The sequence below is a fragment of the Ambystoma mexicanum genome, chromosome 6q, assembly GCF_040938575.1.
Source record: "Ambystoma mexicanum isolate Mex_15411 chromosome 6q, UKY_AmexF1_1, whole genome shotgun sequence".
NCBI classification, from domain to species: Eukaryota; Metazoa; Chordata; class Amphibia; order Caudata; family Ambystomatidae; genus Ambystoma; species Ambystoma mexicanum.
In genome coordinates, this window is record NC_090937.1 from 405,378,019 (window position 1) to 405,394,890 (window position 16,872).

The following is a 16,872-nucleotide window of genomic DNA, read 5'->3' on the forward strand; positions in this document are numbered from 1 at the left end:
CCCCTTTAAAGATGAAATATATACAGTTTAACGACAATTTCTGGCTTCTACACTCATAACAAAGAACAACGTTATGTTTTAAAGAAAATGTGCATGTGTTTTTTTGTGAATTGGTTTATGTACTTATGTGTATGCATGTGCATGTTTGGGCCAAAGGTTCAGTTTGGGGCAATGCGAGTAACATGCTGCAGGTCTGAGGTCAGCATGAGCTTATTTTATGACAGCCTGCAAGATTTTATTTGGGTACTAGCAACATGAAAGGTGCGCAGCACAGGCATATATTGTTGAGACAGGTCCTTTTTTTGGGTTCCAGCAGCATGACAATGTGCTTTGCAGGGACAATGGAACACCAATGAAATATCAGAGACAATGGAATACCAGCCTAATTAATTTCTTCGGTCACACAATGTATGAAAGGGGGACAGACCTGATTTGGGGATAACTTGCTTGAAAGTCAGGGAATCCTGGCATATATTGTGGGGAGAGGCCACCCGATTTTATTTTGGGGAACACACAATACAAAATGTTCCTTTGTACTGTTGGTGATGATTTCATGTGTCCCGTCCAGTGCAAATTCTACCTTGTAACACATTTTTTCTGATTTCATTTCCTGTGAAATGCATGATTTTAACCCATTATTTAAAAATATGTGTAAGGGGCCAAACTCCTACTGCACGCGCACTCCCTCTGTTGAATTTGGGAAAATCATTGATACTCCTTCATTCTACATATTCGTCAGCTGCAACTGCTCCAGATGTAGAGCTTGTGTTGCTAAGGTCATGGACGCCCATTAAGATGGGTTAGTTAGGTCCTGCTGCATTTTTTGGCCACACATTGAAAGAATCTGTTTCCCCACTTGAGAAAAAAACAGGATTTTCTCCATAATTCGCCCCCGCCTGCCCCCCAACCCTGCCACGCTGGCCTGGGTAGACCACTACATAAACATGAAAAAGGACCACTTTGCACATGGATGGCATTACATGCTGCTATTAAGACAATGGGCCTCATTAAGAGGCTGGTGGCCACGGAATGATCGGTGCCGGTAAGGGACCAGCACCCTTCATTCCGGGTCACCACATTACGAGTTTGCTCGCGGGTGCCGTTATGCAAGTCTGGGGAAGACCAGATGTGCATACCGCCACCGGCGAGCAGACCAGGATGCTAAAAACTGACCCGTCATTAACGCGTCCGTTGTTAGCATCCTCCCCATTCCCATTGAGCCCAATGGGGGCTCGAATGGGAATGGGGATGTACCGGGTCCGGGTCCCGAGGAAAGGGAATTACCAGGCCGGCAATAGTCGGAATGGCCCAGTAATTCCCTTTTTTCGGGACCCGGACACGTGTTTGGAGGCAGCCATGCCGCTAAGAATGGCATGGCTACCTCCAAACTCGTAATGAGGCCCAATGAAATGAAACCGGAGAACGACTTTGGAATCGGCGACTTTTAGCAATTTCACAAAATGCAAAATTACACTGTCGGGTATGAATCTCTGCCAGGCCTCTCCACCACACAACAGGGATGAACGGGTTAAAAGGTCAATCGTGATCGAAAAACACGGATGTTACAATAACGGGAAGCAAACAGTGAACTCTTTAATATCCTTTTCGTTCCATAACATTGGTCAAATATGGAGAAAGACAAAGCAAGAAACCGGTTGCCTCTTTGTGACTCTCACAGTTGCCTTTTGCAAAATGCACACATTTGCATTGCCCGTACACGGCATTTAAATGCTCTTTGTGGTGTGGTTATTAAAAAGTTCAGCAGTCATTATACAATCTACAACATATTTGCAAGTCTGCACCAGTTCGTACACTTCATCAACTTCACATTTTTTCAGCTAAGAATAACCATTTTACTTGAACGTGCATGACACTGTTAGGCTGTAGGTGACCAAAACTACCTCGAGCTAAAGCCAGGAAGTGTGCATGTAAAAATCTCCATAGTGACAAGGCACCAACGTGTGCAATGCAGTAAACCATATAACACGTGCCTTTTTATTAGTGATAAATCACTTTCATTTTGCACAAAGGTCTGTCTGGGGAAGGGCGGTATACATTTGGAATATGTATTTAGCTAAATGACTCCTCCAATTCTATTGGTGGATACGTTCCAGCCAGTGCAGTGTTATAATGTTAATAAGTGAGTAGTAATTGTAAATTAGAGAAACACCTACCATCCACTTCCAGCGTGACAGGTTTGGAATATGCAGTGCCAAGGCTGTTCTTTGCCACGCATCGATACTGCCCCTCGTCTTCTCTTTGAACCTTGTGAATCCGTAAACTTCCTGATTCCAAAATGGCGATTCGAGCATTTTCCTACCAACAGAAAACGATATGTTAGACCTTAAAGATGCCCCCGTTTAATTAGTGCTCACAAGAGCGGAATATTGGCAACAAGTATAATTTCAAATCACAGCAATCACCCATTGTGTAAATATAGGCACGGTGATGCTACACCTGGTGCATGATTGTAGGGAAAGTGTGCACATGCAAGCAGGGAGGTCAACGTGTGGGCCGCTTGGGGTAGCTTCTACCCATGGTGGCTTCCCTGTCACCCCTGTGAACAGTACCTGCAGCTCCAGGTGCCAGGATCACAGCGGCAGTGAGAACGTATAGAAGTGTTGATGAGAGCCCTCTTTCCTTTCACCAGTCCTGGCGTTTGCCTCTCCCCAGATATGCAGCAGGCTCCTATTGGCTGCAAAGAGGCCAGATGAGGGACAAGCGGCGGGGAACTGGTGCATTGGGTAATGGTCGAGTCCAGAGCAGTGTGCCGGAAGTGGCAGTAGGGTGGGCAGAGAATACGTAGGGCGATTGTGAGGGTGGTGGGTGAAGTGTGCATACTCTGTGGCTGTCTAGTTCAGAGCAGTGTGCAGGACGTGGCAGTAGGGTAGGCAGAGAATGCGTAGGGTGATCGTGAGGGTGGTGGGGGAAGTCTGCATACTCTGTGGCTGTCTAGTTCAGAGCAGTGTGCAGGAAGTGGCAGTAGGGTAGGCAGAGAATGCGTAGGGTGATCGTGAGGGTGGTGGGGGAAGTCTGCATACTCTGTGGCTGTCTAGTCCGGAACAGTGTGTTGGAAGTGGCAGTAGGGTAGGCAGCGAATGCGTATTGCGATCGTGAGGGTGGTGGGGGAAGTGTGCCTACTCTGTGACTGTCAAGTCCGGAGCAGTGTGCAGGAAGTGGCAGTAGGGTAGGCAGAGAATGCGTAGGACGATCGTGAGGGTGGTGGGGGAAGTGTTTATACTCTGTGGCTGTAGAGTCCGGAGCAGTGTGCAGGAAGTGGCAGTAGGGTAGGCAGAGAATGCGTAGGGTGATCGTGGGGGTGGTGGGGGAAGTATGAATACTCTGTGGCTGTCGAGTTTGGAGCAGTGTGCAGGAAGTGGCAGTAGGAGCATCTGCACACAAGAGGCTGCACTTGGCATATTGGGCCTCATTATGAGTTTGTCAGTGTGGTAAAAATGTAGGAGTAATTCCATTACCACCACTTTTTTGATGTTGACATATGTACCGCCAAGAAAATGATATTGGGCCTCATTCCGAGATTGGTGGTAGTCATGGCACTATTTGCGGCATGAGTGCCACCAATAATGAGTCCGGCATCAGTGTTGTGCAATGGGGACTTACAGGTGTAGTCCGACCCTGGCGGGACCGGTAAGTCCCCATTGCACAAACCATTCCCCATTCCCATTTGAGCCCCCATAGGGCTCAATGGGAATGGGGAGGGCGCTAATAACGGGCTCGCGAATTGCAAGCCCGTTATTAGCACCCTGGTCCCTTAGCAGGGCCCGTAAGGGACGTGTGGTCGGACCACAAGTTCCTTAGGGTCCCTGCCAAGGGACCTTGCAATAGGGCAGTAAGGGATTACCGGCACCGGTCTCCTTACAGGTGCCTGGTATCCCTTACCGCCCAGGTCGTAATGACCCCCATTATCTCCAATGCATGCGCTCCTTCACACAAGGCAAATATCCATTTAGCAACAGTTGGCTTTAGTATACATATATTTAGAACATATTCTTAAGGACAAAAACATTTTTATTGGATAGCAAAACGAAACATACTATTCCAAAGCTTCAAGCAGCACAAGTATGTTAGTGAAGTGAAAAACACTTAATGACCATCTAATGTCATCAACATCGTGAAATGTGCACAATGAATGACCATCAGTTTTGCCCTAAAAAGGGCTTCCTCAAGGCAATAAACACAAGCAATGAAATCATATACAGCAAATTGTTCATCAGATCAATTGATCCTGATGATCAATAGATGAATAGAGGAGTTGAGAGAGTTGGAAACACATATACAAAATGGACGGTGCCAAACCAACAAAGTTTATATATACTAAGACATAAAAGGGGAGAAAAAGAAAAAAGAGAACATTAAAAATACTGGCAGACAGCGGAGAGCATAAAGTGGTTATTGACTATAAATCCGTAGCTCATACTTGGTATGGCTAGAAAGTCTTGTAAAGTCATGAAAATAGGAATATTGAATATAAATTGCCAAGCTTCATTGAAATGATAAGTCCAATACACTATAATATTACCACTGCACTTTAAGCAATTGTGAATTTGTGTAATGTCTTTACAAAAACCTTCTCGTAAAACCTCTGCAGTGGAAGATATTCCACATGTTGGCTTTCTATAATGATACAGTCCTTTAAGCATCTCAAAAGATACATACTGTTGTGGTTGGAGGAAGGATCCAGTTCTGAGTTTTAAAGACATCAATCCTATACACAAAAACTATAGCTCCATTGGGCCACAGTGTCCTACAACTGATTCTGCTTGAGAGCTGCTTTCCCCTGTGTGCTGCCAGATTGGCTAGTTGCACATCAACACATGCACAGATGTTATCACCGGACTCTCATTTTGGCTCCGGGTAAATGAGTGGCACACATGGTTGAGGGGTCACTGATGGGTTGGTTGATTTCTTGCTAACATAGTGATAGCAGCTCTTGGTAAAGCATGATCAGAATATGGTTGGTATTTGCATTTAATTGAAGAACAGAGGTGTCCATTTCAATCACACATGACAAATGAGGCCATTTACAGATGGTGGAGGCATTCCCAGTATGTGTGCCGCTATAAAAGCACAAAGATGAAAACAAGTAGTGAGTCAGTTTACGAGGACATAAGCAAAGAGGGACGGACATAGACCAGTGACAAAACAAAAATAAAACAACAGGTGATTTACAAAGGTGACTTTAAACTAGCTCTACTGAACAAGTATACACATTTACATTATTACAAAGCACTGGAAGTGGTGTAGTCTGAAAGTGAACATTGGGGACGGGCGAGGGAAGCTCCTTCTTTGTCTAGTAAGTGAAGTATAAGCCAAGCTTTGAATAGATCCGGAGTCGGGCTGACTTTGATTATGATGGGCTGTAGTTTCTAATGAAGTTGGGCAAGTAGGGAGAAAGCACAGAATCAAGAGGAAGCACAAGGGGGGATGTTGCACTGTGAAGATGAGTGCAGAGGAGAAGTAGAAGGAACACAATGCTGAGTTAGCAGAGATACAGTCAGCCAGTAAGAATGTTATAGCTTTATAGATTAGGAGAAGAACCTTGAACAGGAAGCTGATCTGTGTAGCCAACCAGCATGGCGTTGATAGCTAGAAGAGAGGCACGTTAAGGGTAGGTTGTACCTAGGGTGGGTAATGAAGTTGAGGACTTTGTTTAGAGGGAGGAAGGAGTACAGAGGACAAACAAGGAGTAGGCACAAACATTAGTCAATTAAATAAACCCCTTCCAAACTTTCATTTTTAGTGGCATGTTCTGGGTGACAGCCCAATAAAACCGCCCTTCATCGCGGGTACAGTCAGTTAGTCACTTTGAAATAGTTCCCACATAAAGATGGCTACCAGTGGTGGGCTTTTCAAAATGATGGAGCTGCTGTAAAGGAGAGCTACCACTGCTTGGATTGTTAAGCAATGGAAGGTTGTAGAGGGGGCCTATTCCAGTGCCTCCTCAGGCAATGACAAGAGTGCTCCTATCGCTGCCAAGCATCAGCACTTTCCTACCTCTTGATATTGTGGCAGATATAGAACCGGATGTCATCACGAGCAGATAGCTCTCACATGGCCCAACGTGTTAGGACCAAAGTCAGTCCCAATCCTATCCTTGATTGCCATTGTTGTCTCTTTGGAGAAAAAGGCAGGGACAAGGGGAAAGATAACTTTTCTTATTCTGGCAAAAGTAATCCTGCCTTCTTTATTCAGAAACTCTTACTATTGTGAAGCCACAAATGGGCCATTTTAAATCAGTAACACGTCATACAAGGATGGGGATGCAGAATAACTCTTACACCAAATAATATAACCGACTCAGGAAATTTGGCATAATGTCTCCTCCAACTGTTTTATATATAATTATAAGGCCCTTTGTTATATAGCCTTCTACAATTGGTTGGCACGCTCGTGCCCTTCTGGAACATTTGGCTCACTAACAGCATGTAAACTGGTACTGCGGGTGCTGGTGAGTGGACTTGACCGTGTCTCCCCACCCAATTATCGCTACATATCTGATCGCTCATGCCTTCTGCCATTCAGATTGTCTTTGAACTTGGCCTTGCAAAGTATCACTGCTCCTGAGAATAAAAGGGAGTATAGGCACATCCTTATCGTGGCTGAGGTCTGCACATACAGTCCTATTTTCATCCTCGAATTAGGTGATAGGAGACCATATTTCGGCCTGTTTTGCAGCATTTAATTGTCTTGAATTAATACACTTGGCACTCATGGTGTTCTTTCCTTGCACCTTAACAAGGGCTGATTCAGCTTCTCATGTACACTGTACTTCAAGGATAGATATCCGGTTCTTGGCTGCTCCATCCTTTGAAACCAGGCCAGACAGATGTTTTCTTACTGTGACACACAGCCCTCTGATCCTTCTTTCTTCACAGGTCTGAGTTACTAACTATGTGACAATGATGTCCAGAATTCTATATAATGGCTGCACTGCATACAGTCTATTCACTACGTATGCCAGCCTTTATGATTACTTAATCTACTTGCGTTACAGTATCTGTACAGTTATCAAACGGTCTGCATTTTCTGCAGTGCTCTTCACACGAACAATCTTCAGTCCGCATATGAAAGTCTTCTCGATTCTTTACATCATCATCAGATTCTACAAAATCAATGCCTCCTCTTCTTCAACCATTCTTCTCAGTGCATCACGCTTATTTAATGTGACGTCACCAGCCTCTTTTCTTCTCATCTTCATATTCCTTCGGGGACCTCCTCTAAGAGATTAATATCCTTGCGAGGGTACATCACATAGGGTCTTCTCAACGGATACCTTGTCTCAAAGGATCTTTGTGGAATAGGCACCATCACAGGCATTGCACATGTCGCAATTTACGGCTTAAAACATATAGGCAGAATGGGGGCGGGACATTCTGCAGAGGCATTCATCTGCTCCTCTAAAATCTCCTCCTAAATCTGCTTTTCTTCGATCCAATTTCCCCGTGTCATATGTCAGGGATAGGTGCACCAGTGTCCAGAGAATGATGAGGATGTGCTAAACAAGTCCTTCGTTTCCAGGGATGTAGTCCAGCTGTTCACTAGTGCTTTGATTTATGGCAACACAAATGTATTGTACCATTCCTACGCTTACGGTTACATTTTGTCTGGCATTTGCCGACTAGTAGCTGTTCATTGATAAGGCCTTTTAGCTCTATTGGATTATGTGCTGTGCAGTGCAGCAGAGGTCTGTGTTTCTTGTAGACAGAAGCCTTACACTGCATTCCAAACACCAAAGTATAATTAAATACAATAATATGTTTATGTCCCTTCTGAAACTCAAATGTTTCATTGATTTGAAGAAACACATATCTTCCTAGCCCCCCACATAGCGTGTTCCACCCTTTTTCATCTATAGGAAGATATGCTCAAATACTCAGAAAATGAGAAATCATTTGCTGGTCAAGGGTCTTAATTTCTGAGAAAATATCTAATGTAACATTTGTCTGTAGTTGACATGTAATAGGATGACATGAAGGAATGCACTCAATGCATAGCTCAATGCATAGCTCACGGATCTATTGTCACACTTTATAAACCTAAGTACTAAACTCTGTCCCATCCACGATGTCATCGCTGCCCATGCACCTGATATCACCACATTGCTAACATTCTTTAGAAATGTATCTCCTCAAATGGACCGCTTCAACAATACGTTTATTCACCCGTGCTGAAGAAACAGGGGTTTTATAATGAGATCCTGGGCAAAGGTAGACTCAAATAAGGGCCGTTGAATTATTGCTATTGGCAAACCACCAGAAATGGCCATCATTGCACAGCTCTGCAAATACATAGGGACTTGAGAATTACTATAAAACAGGCTTCTCGGAATGCCATGGGGTGATAAAATACTCTTCCGAACATCAAAGAAGGGCTAATAAAGGCATCAGAAAAAAGACAGACCTGTGTGCTACTATTATTAGGCTTCTTAGCAGCTTTGGACATTACACAATCGACCAGAGCAGGGGTATGCAACCTTTGACTCTCCAGATGTTTTGAACTACAACTCCAATCATAACTAGCCAGCATAGTCAATCAAATCGGATCATGAGATTAGCAGTCCAAAACATCTGGAGAGTCGAAGATTGCAGACCCCTGGACTAGAGCATGTAATGTAATCCCTCACCTACATCCACTTGGACAGGTTAGATATTTTAACATGTTTCACCTTCTTCCTTGAAAACAGATCAAGTGAAGGATCACACTTTCCTTTGTAACACGACAAGCATTACCTACAGATACATGACTGTTCCGCCCGCTGAACTGCAACATCTACTTGGCACCACATGCACACATCACAGAGGACAACTAGACCGACTTTCAGATCTAAGTAACTTTCTCAATTTAGGAAACTTTATCAACATAAAAGATACAACACAATGGGGCTCATTTGGAGTTTACCGCTAGGGGATTTGATCTACTAACAGGCCTGACCTGCCAGTATTTAAGGCCTCTACCAGCAGATCATTGCTGTGATCACCGGCACCAGTATTACTGGTGCCTGTGATTGCGGCATCCCCATCCCATGGACTCCTATGGGACACCATGGAAATGGGGAGTTACCAGTGTCTCCAACTACCCTAATATTCCGGTAACACTGGGATATCAGGGGATGGAGACAGTACGGTAGTTCCCCAGTATCCCACCGGAATTACTGGCAGGATACAAGCAAACTTATAATGAGTCCCAATGAGTTGAATCTTCATCACTATAGTGTCATAGTAACTAAAAATGTGCCTCAGCTCGAAGAGAGCCTCACTGTTGTATGTCGTACCATATTTCTGAGTGTGCAAATGCATGTGTGCAAGTATGTTTGTGTCCTACTGTGTAAAAGTGTGTGTCTCTCTGTGTGTACAGGGGGATACAATACATGGGGATACAAAGAATAGAATACCTTTATGTTAATTATTCAAATGAAAAACATGTTTATGCAGGAGTGGTACTTTATCGCCCAGAACAGACAGCTGGAAAATCTGATGATATTAATGCAAAAAAACCTTCTGGAAAAGATTATCATATCCCACTGCTTGTTGAGGAAACAGAACGGGATAAGTAGGAGAGGCATGGACTCAGAGTCGGGCCCTGAGCAACAGAACACAGATGCTGGCCACGGGGAATGCTCGTATGCTTAACTCTGAGCAGGAGACATATCCCAGCACCCGATTGGATGCCACAGAGGCATCAGGAAAGAGGAACATTGATTCAGACAACTGCAGCCACTGGAGACTTCATGGCTTTACTGTGGAGCAATTTACTCCATATTCTTTGTAAGCTTCGCACAAATAGAACCCCTTTGGGAGCTGTTCCATCCACGTTACATCACTTTAGTACTGGACCAGCTGAGATGTATTCTAGCTAACAACGCTGAAGTGTGCAGCCTCAGGATGAAACAATAAAACAAGGATTGTGTTAATACAACAGGAAGTTGGCTTCCATCCATAAGACATAGGAAAACAGGTGAGTGTAGACGAGGTAATTTAGTTTAGATTCCACAGATACATTTGTTCTAGAGCTTTAGCGATGGCTGCTGAAATCGACTAAATGCTATAACATATTCTGAAACAAATTGGGATTCATGACAATAGAGCAGGGACAGTGAATATGGCATAATCAGGGGTCACATCCTACACACTCTGTATGTTTTCAGGGCCTGACACGCTCATAACAAACCATGTTCACCAGATTTGAGGCAGTGACGGTAAATCTGTTTGGTGGGATCTCAGTGGATTTATCGCCGACATACCACCAACCTCGTAATGAGGCAGTGACTAAATTGGCCATTGCAGCTTCAGCCACACTGAACACTCACTGATACAATTATTTGTTTGTCAGCAAAATGTATGGGTATCATGCCATGCTCACCTTGATGACTGTGTCTCCTTTGATCCACGACACTGATGGCTTTGGATTACCCAACGTTGTGCACGGAAGAACCGCTTTCAATCCTTCGATTATTTTAACGTTGATGGGTGGACGTGTGATTTTAGGCTCTGGGTAAGACATAAAGAAAGGGGCGGTTAGGGAAAAAAATACAGATTTGCCAGAGTAAATCAGCTGATTAGACTTCCATAGTCAACTGGTATTGGTAATACATCATACAATACACCTGTGGACTTGCTTGATGCCATTTAAAAATAAACCAACCAGCAAACAAACATACACACAAATAATGAGACGTGTGTCTGGGGTGCTGCAGCATTTGCCTTGCTTGTCTATTAACATAACTATTTAAGGTATTTTGCATTATTGAAGTGTTGTGCGCCTAAGCAAGGGCCCACAGCTCTGGATCATTTTTATTTTACATAATTCTGTAACCTCTTCAGCCTAAATTGAGTGCTCACAAATCCTGCTGGATTAAGAGCACTGGTGATAGAAGTGAAATACAGCAGAGTATTTCCCCATTTCACAATTCGCCAGTTCAGCTCTAAAGCACTAGGTGCAGTCCAGGCACTGTGGTCATCCATTGCTTGACCTCACTACTGGTTGTCTGAAATGTTCATGTAGCACAGCTTGAATATGAGTCTCACGACAGTCAGCAGTTGAGTCAATTCAAGGGTTTTTCCTGAGAATGATTCAATTATATACTTATTAACCTTCTGACTACCTGCTCAAACTGGCAGAACTTGAAAGAAAGGTTTCAATTTAGGATCCCTGGGGCATAGGTAAACAGTGCACTCGCACACGACAAAGACATATTGACCAATCGCAATTTGTCTTTCCCAGGCGCGATTGTGCAATAACTGTTAGGAAAGATTTCATATTGTATGTAATTTACCCTCCACGTGGCAACCCCCAAACTTTTTGCTGCTGTTTTACACCCTGATCTAGACTTTGCCAGAGATGCACAGTCTTCCGCCGCACTCCTCTGGGCTTTCGCTCAATTCTTATGGGGAAACTGACATGCCCTTAAGACAGTCAGTACTGGGAGACTTTGTTTCCCTTAGTCCTTTCCTCATGTTACAGCTTTTGTGCAACATGAAACAAGAGTGCACTGTAACTTACTTTATCGCGCTCTTGGGTCTCTAGCCATTCCAAAGGCCCTAGAAACTCTCGCTGGACTTATTATGGACTGTGCAAGTGTGTCACGGACAGGACTGGCTATCGTTTCTCTTGTGTTTTGAACCTTTTTTTGCCAGGTTATGTAAGAGGATTCAATTCAACACTACGGCTAAGTCAATGCCTAGTCTGGGATACTGAATGGAAACCCTTATTGATATATCTTTATGTCCACTTCATGAGTTCTGGATGACTACCCCTATATAACACCCCTCTTCTAGAATCCCCCTGACCCCACTGAGCCAAGAAGTAGTTCTGTTTTGCAAGTTTAAAAGGTTTATTTGAGAAATAAAACAAAATATAGATACCACGCTTTTATAATAATTAATAATCGATATTGCCCTTATAAATATAATGTTAATCAACAATGGGTAATCTGACAATAGCACACTTCTTTATAATCAATGAGGAGTTGGTGTAGGATGGATAAGGCAGCGAAAATACTTTTATGATTTCAAGGGAAAAGCAATGAGGAATAAAATGCAGTACAGAAATACTTGATATGATTTTAGCAAAAGATAAGATAATCACTTTTTCTCTGGCAATTCACCCCCCTCCCCTATGCAATGTAAGAAATGGAAGGAGATGGAAAGAGAAGCACACAGTTCTCAGGAATGCAATCAAATACAATACAAATTCAATTCCCACCCCAGCAAGCTTAGAGAAAACCGGTATGAGTTTTAAAACACAGGCCAAGTGCTTTGAATGTGGTGGCAATGAAGTGAGAAATATGCCGAAAATGCTTTTAATTCCCTTTAGCAGGTTCAGGGTGAGTGAGAGATACTTGGGATGAGCTCAGGCTCACTTTAGCAATGATTCAGAGATGGTTATTAAGAGGCAAACCAATTTTTAGCATAGGAAAGCAAAAAGCTGCTATCTTTTTACAGGTAAAGAAATCAGGCCAAATCGCAAATTGCGGCAAAATTCGCGAGTGCGTGAATCGTGATTATGGCAAAATATAAGGAGTAGCAAGTCGGTTCTAGGTTCGTTGGAAAGCTGAGATTCTAAGCCTTCAGAGGAAAGTTAAACCAAGTTGCTAGGACAAACGGTCCCAGAGATATGAACGATTTTGTAAAGGTCGTTTTTCGGATTTAAAGTAAAACTCAAAATGACAGGTGACAGCTTGCAGCTTCAGAATTGACAGGTGACAGTTGTGCAGCTTTACAAATGACAGATGACACGATTTCTAGGAGGCTGTTCTACTTAGGTTAAAATAGTTTGGATTAGATTATTTTAACTAAGAGATTGGTTCTGCACAGTTCTGCTAGGTACTCACAATATATTTTGTGCAGGAATGGGCCTCGCCACGGATCTGGTCAGGTTTTGGACTGGACTCCGGTTCTGGTCTCGGCACTTCACAGCGATCTGGGTCACTGGTTCTGCTCACAGCGGTCTGGGGCAGCTCTGCTCAGCTGGTCTAGCCTCTCTGGATTCAGCGCCCTCTGGTTCTGGATACTGCTCTGCTTTTCGGTCCAGATCAAGTGGATTCTGAATGTAACACTGCTTCCTGGGTACTGGCAAGAGTTCTTGGCAAAAGAATTCAGACAGCTCGCCCGGCTGTGGAAGAGTTTGCAAATGATTTTGAGGCCTGCTGACAAATACTTTTGCTTGCAGTGGGCCTTCTTAGTTCAAAGTTCTGTAGTCTCTGTTTAGCTTGGAAGTCTAAGTGTTGGATCTCTGGATGTGAAGTCGTCGGTCAGCATGCTCCGCAGCAAATGGAATTGAATGTCTCTACCTGTCCCAGCAGTCTCTTTTTATGTGTTTTGAAAATGGGTGTGTGCCTGGGCCTAGCTAAGCCTTCCCCTCTCTACTTGTCATTGGCCCAATTCTCCCCTCTCCCATGATTGGGGGAAGGAAATGGATTGTCAGCATGATGAAGTCTGTTTATGGGTCAGAGGATCCTCCCCTGGTCAGTTTGCCCACAAATCTATATTTGATTCAAATACATCCTTCCCAGATATACAATTTGTTGAAATTACATGTGCACATTATATATTCCTTATGGTCCATGCTTGTCCGCCTCTGATCTTCCTGGGGGCTTGCATTAAAAAATGACAACATTTTGCGCTTTTTAACTGGTTTTGCAATATCGGACATTTACCCAAAATTACACACATGTGGGCAAGGAGTATGGACATTAATTGATGAAGTGTCAGATTTTTAACATGCAGACATTTGGAGAAAGACCCTATTTTCCGCTAGCAACCCCCCAGAATACACCACAGGGTCATAACGCCTCTCAAAATGTTCACAGAAAAATCACAAAAATAATGATATTACTTATATAATTCTGACAAGTCCGCACTATGAGTTATCTATCTTTTTTAAAATGATGCCCTGGTCAAAAAGGGGTGTGGCTTCCCACATCACAGGGTGAAATAACTTGTTTATCCACTTCCCCCAAGCTCAGCTGCTAGCAGAGGCACTGCCCCTCCCAGTTTCCCCTAAGTGGAAGCCACTTTATGGCCCCCCAATATAACATTTGCCTGAGTCCAGGACAGGCCTTTGTTCAACTCCCTGTAGTCCCCAGCTGCTCCACCCCTAATCTAATCAGTGAGGTGACAACTCCTTTTGGCAAGGGGAGTGGCTGCACAGGTTTCAACTCCTGTCGGGGGTAGTTGTCAGCAGAATCCAGTTTCATTAAGCCAGGTTTCAGCTAAATGTCACTTTTTGTTCCCAGTTTTCTACATTCAAATCAAACTGACAATTTTTACATATACATTAAATAATTACTTCCTTCAAGTCATTTCAGAATATAGTTTTACATTGTATCCACCTCTTAGCAAGTCTTTCCTTGGTCTGGTTTTGTTTCATTTGTTCAGTTTTACACAAAAGTCTGGTGGTTTTAAAACGCCGGCTTTCTGATAGTGGTGAGTACTGGTAATGCAACCATTTTTGGGATTAAGAAAATTAATTCCCCACAGTTCTGAGTTGCTTTTTTGGCAATCAGCATTGCCATTCCCAATGGTTTCAGGCTACTGTGTGTGTAGCCCACTGGTGGTTTTAGGCAGTGCCCTCCTGTGCTCACAACATAGGCAAAAATGGGTGGCAGCCTATTCTTCATGTTTTCCCTGTGCACTCTCTGGGGAGTTCTGGCCATCATGATGTTTTCCATGCCAGTACTGCACAGTTTTATTGTAGGGCTTGGATGCATGGGTAAAAACATCCCACAGTTATCCGCGCCTACCGCATTTGGCACAAGGAAGTGGCCTGGCTCCAAAATGGCCATGCCACGAAGTTCTCTGTCCTGTCCTTTGGCCATCTTGCCCCTTCACTTTCCCCAGGTCGACCCGGGTCAGTCCTTATTTGGTCATGCACTTTCCCGCGAAACCCAATGCTATCATATCATTCTGCATGCCTTATGTGTATGCCTCCAGGATGTGGGCTGGGATGTCTGTTCCCAATGCACATCCTGGGTGCCAGAGAGTATGGAGTATCCTGAATGCCTGGGACCACCGTGGTCCATGATAGGTCCATGTATGGTGTGAGTGTTTGTGAGCAGATCTCCCATTGTGTCCTCTCCGTTTTGGCGCAAAGGGAACTTTGGATAAGAGGAGGCTGAAAACACCACTACCATGTCGGTTTCCTGAGTTCACACCGAACAAGGGATAAGGAGCCAAGTATCCTGCTACAAGAAGCTGAGTCGAGGAGCCGCTGGTGCCCGCTGAAGGTTTGGCACCCTGTACCGCTGTCGTCCTGCGAGACCCCTCTGCATCTGATCGTCCTAGAAGGTCTGCGAAGGTGCTTCAACCCATTGGAATAGTGGGACCAACTATTCCCGGCACCTTCATCAAACCCTGCAAGTAAGCCTCAACGGAAGTGTCCCTGGGCCAACCAGTGGGCTGACCAGTGTACACAGGACACTTTTCTCTGTCACCGCCACCGTTTCGGGTAAGCCCTTGAAACGTGGTTTACTGCTTGCTCTGCGTCCACGGCACCCTCACACTGAATTTCGTACACTTGGCATTCCCAGGTCTGAAGTGAGACAAGTGCGCCCGGACCAGAGTAAATGCAGTTGCCGTGTTGCCCTGCTGCGGTAACAACCTGTGCACGTACGCTTCATTTGGGACACCCTCGACCCTGTATCCTGCTACACAGAATCTACACGGTGTCGGGACGTCCTGATCATCGCAGCTGAACCTGCCAGCAACGTGAACTGAACTGGAGAAGTCTGGGTCTGCCTGCGTCGGGGACCGGTGAGTAGTCCATACTCCAACCAGTGGTCCCTCGCGCAGGAGCCCGTTTCTTTTCTACCACTGTTGCGAAATAGCAACTCTATCCCGCACTTTCACCCTGCCTTTGGCCACAAGTGGAGGCCTTGCATGAGTAGTGGGGACTTGTTCTGCATCGCTTCATTCACCTTCCTGAACTGCCTGAGACCCTTGAAGAGACCCTACTTTATCCATTGGCACCAGCGCGTGCAGTACTTTTGAGAATAAGGCTCCTCTCTTCGTAGGGCTCGGACTTCCTCCTAGTTAGGTGTATTTCTGATGTCGAACTGGGTCTAATGATTACTTGCACTGCCTGTTTTCCTCCCCATCTAGGTGGTCTACATATTACGTGCTCATAACTCCTTAGACCCCTTGGTCTTGTATATATATTGTATTGATTCTGATGTGTTGGTTTACTTTAGTATTATTGTGATTCTTTGCTATGGTCGATGTTACAAAGGCCTTGTAATCAATGTGTCTATATTTTTAATATAACACCTGTCTGGAGTAATTTGTAAGTGTCCTTGCTTTGTGTGCTCATTGAGGTCTTTCAGTCACCCTCACCCCTCTTGAGACTTAGTCTTGACCGCCGCCATCGCTACCCTGATTGGTCTGGCTTGTCCAGAGGTTACCCTGTTCCAAGAAACTAGGCTGGCCTTCTGAACCTCTGCCCCTCCAGGTCCGAGTTCAGAAATCCATTTTAACAATAACTGCCCGCATCAACAAACCTCTTGGGCTTCAATGAAAAAAAAAAAAAAAGCATGGCTGCCGTGAGTTCAACAGGGACGTAGTAACTTTTCTATTTTAATGCAAAGGGAAAAAACAGACTGCCTCCAGGTTACATGCATGGAACTGGGAAAATTATTAGCTATTCTCAATTAGTGTTTGGCGGGGCAGCTAAACAGTGGTGATGATGGGGTTACTGCCACTTTCACAACACTGCCAAATTCACAGTTTCAGAATGAAACCAGAAAATTCCACTAAGTTTTTTTTTTTACGAATCTTTTTCTATGCAAAACAATTCTTTCACACAGTTATTGACGATTCCCATTGAGTCCTGTTGGATTCTGAATCATGTAAAACCTTC

General features: G+C 44.3%; 1 protein-coding gene across 1 annotated transcript in view; it reads right to left on the reverse strand.

The window, feature by feature from the left end:
- MUSK (muscle associated receptor tyrosine kinase) overlaps positions 1-16,872 on the reverse strand; it is a 951,534-nt gene that overhangs the window by 439,097 nt on the left and 495,565 nt on the right. Inside the window, exons 4-5 of the mRNA XM_069630906.1 lie at positions 10,381-10,508; positions 2,175-2,316 (exon numbers count right to left, since the gene is read on the reverse strand). Of these exons, the coding sequence (XP_069487007.1) occupies positions 2,175-2,316; positions 10,381-10,508 (270 nt within the window). The remainder of the gene's footprint in view (positions 1-2,174; positions 2,317-10,380; positions 10,509-16,872) is intronic.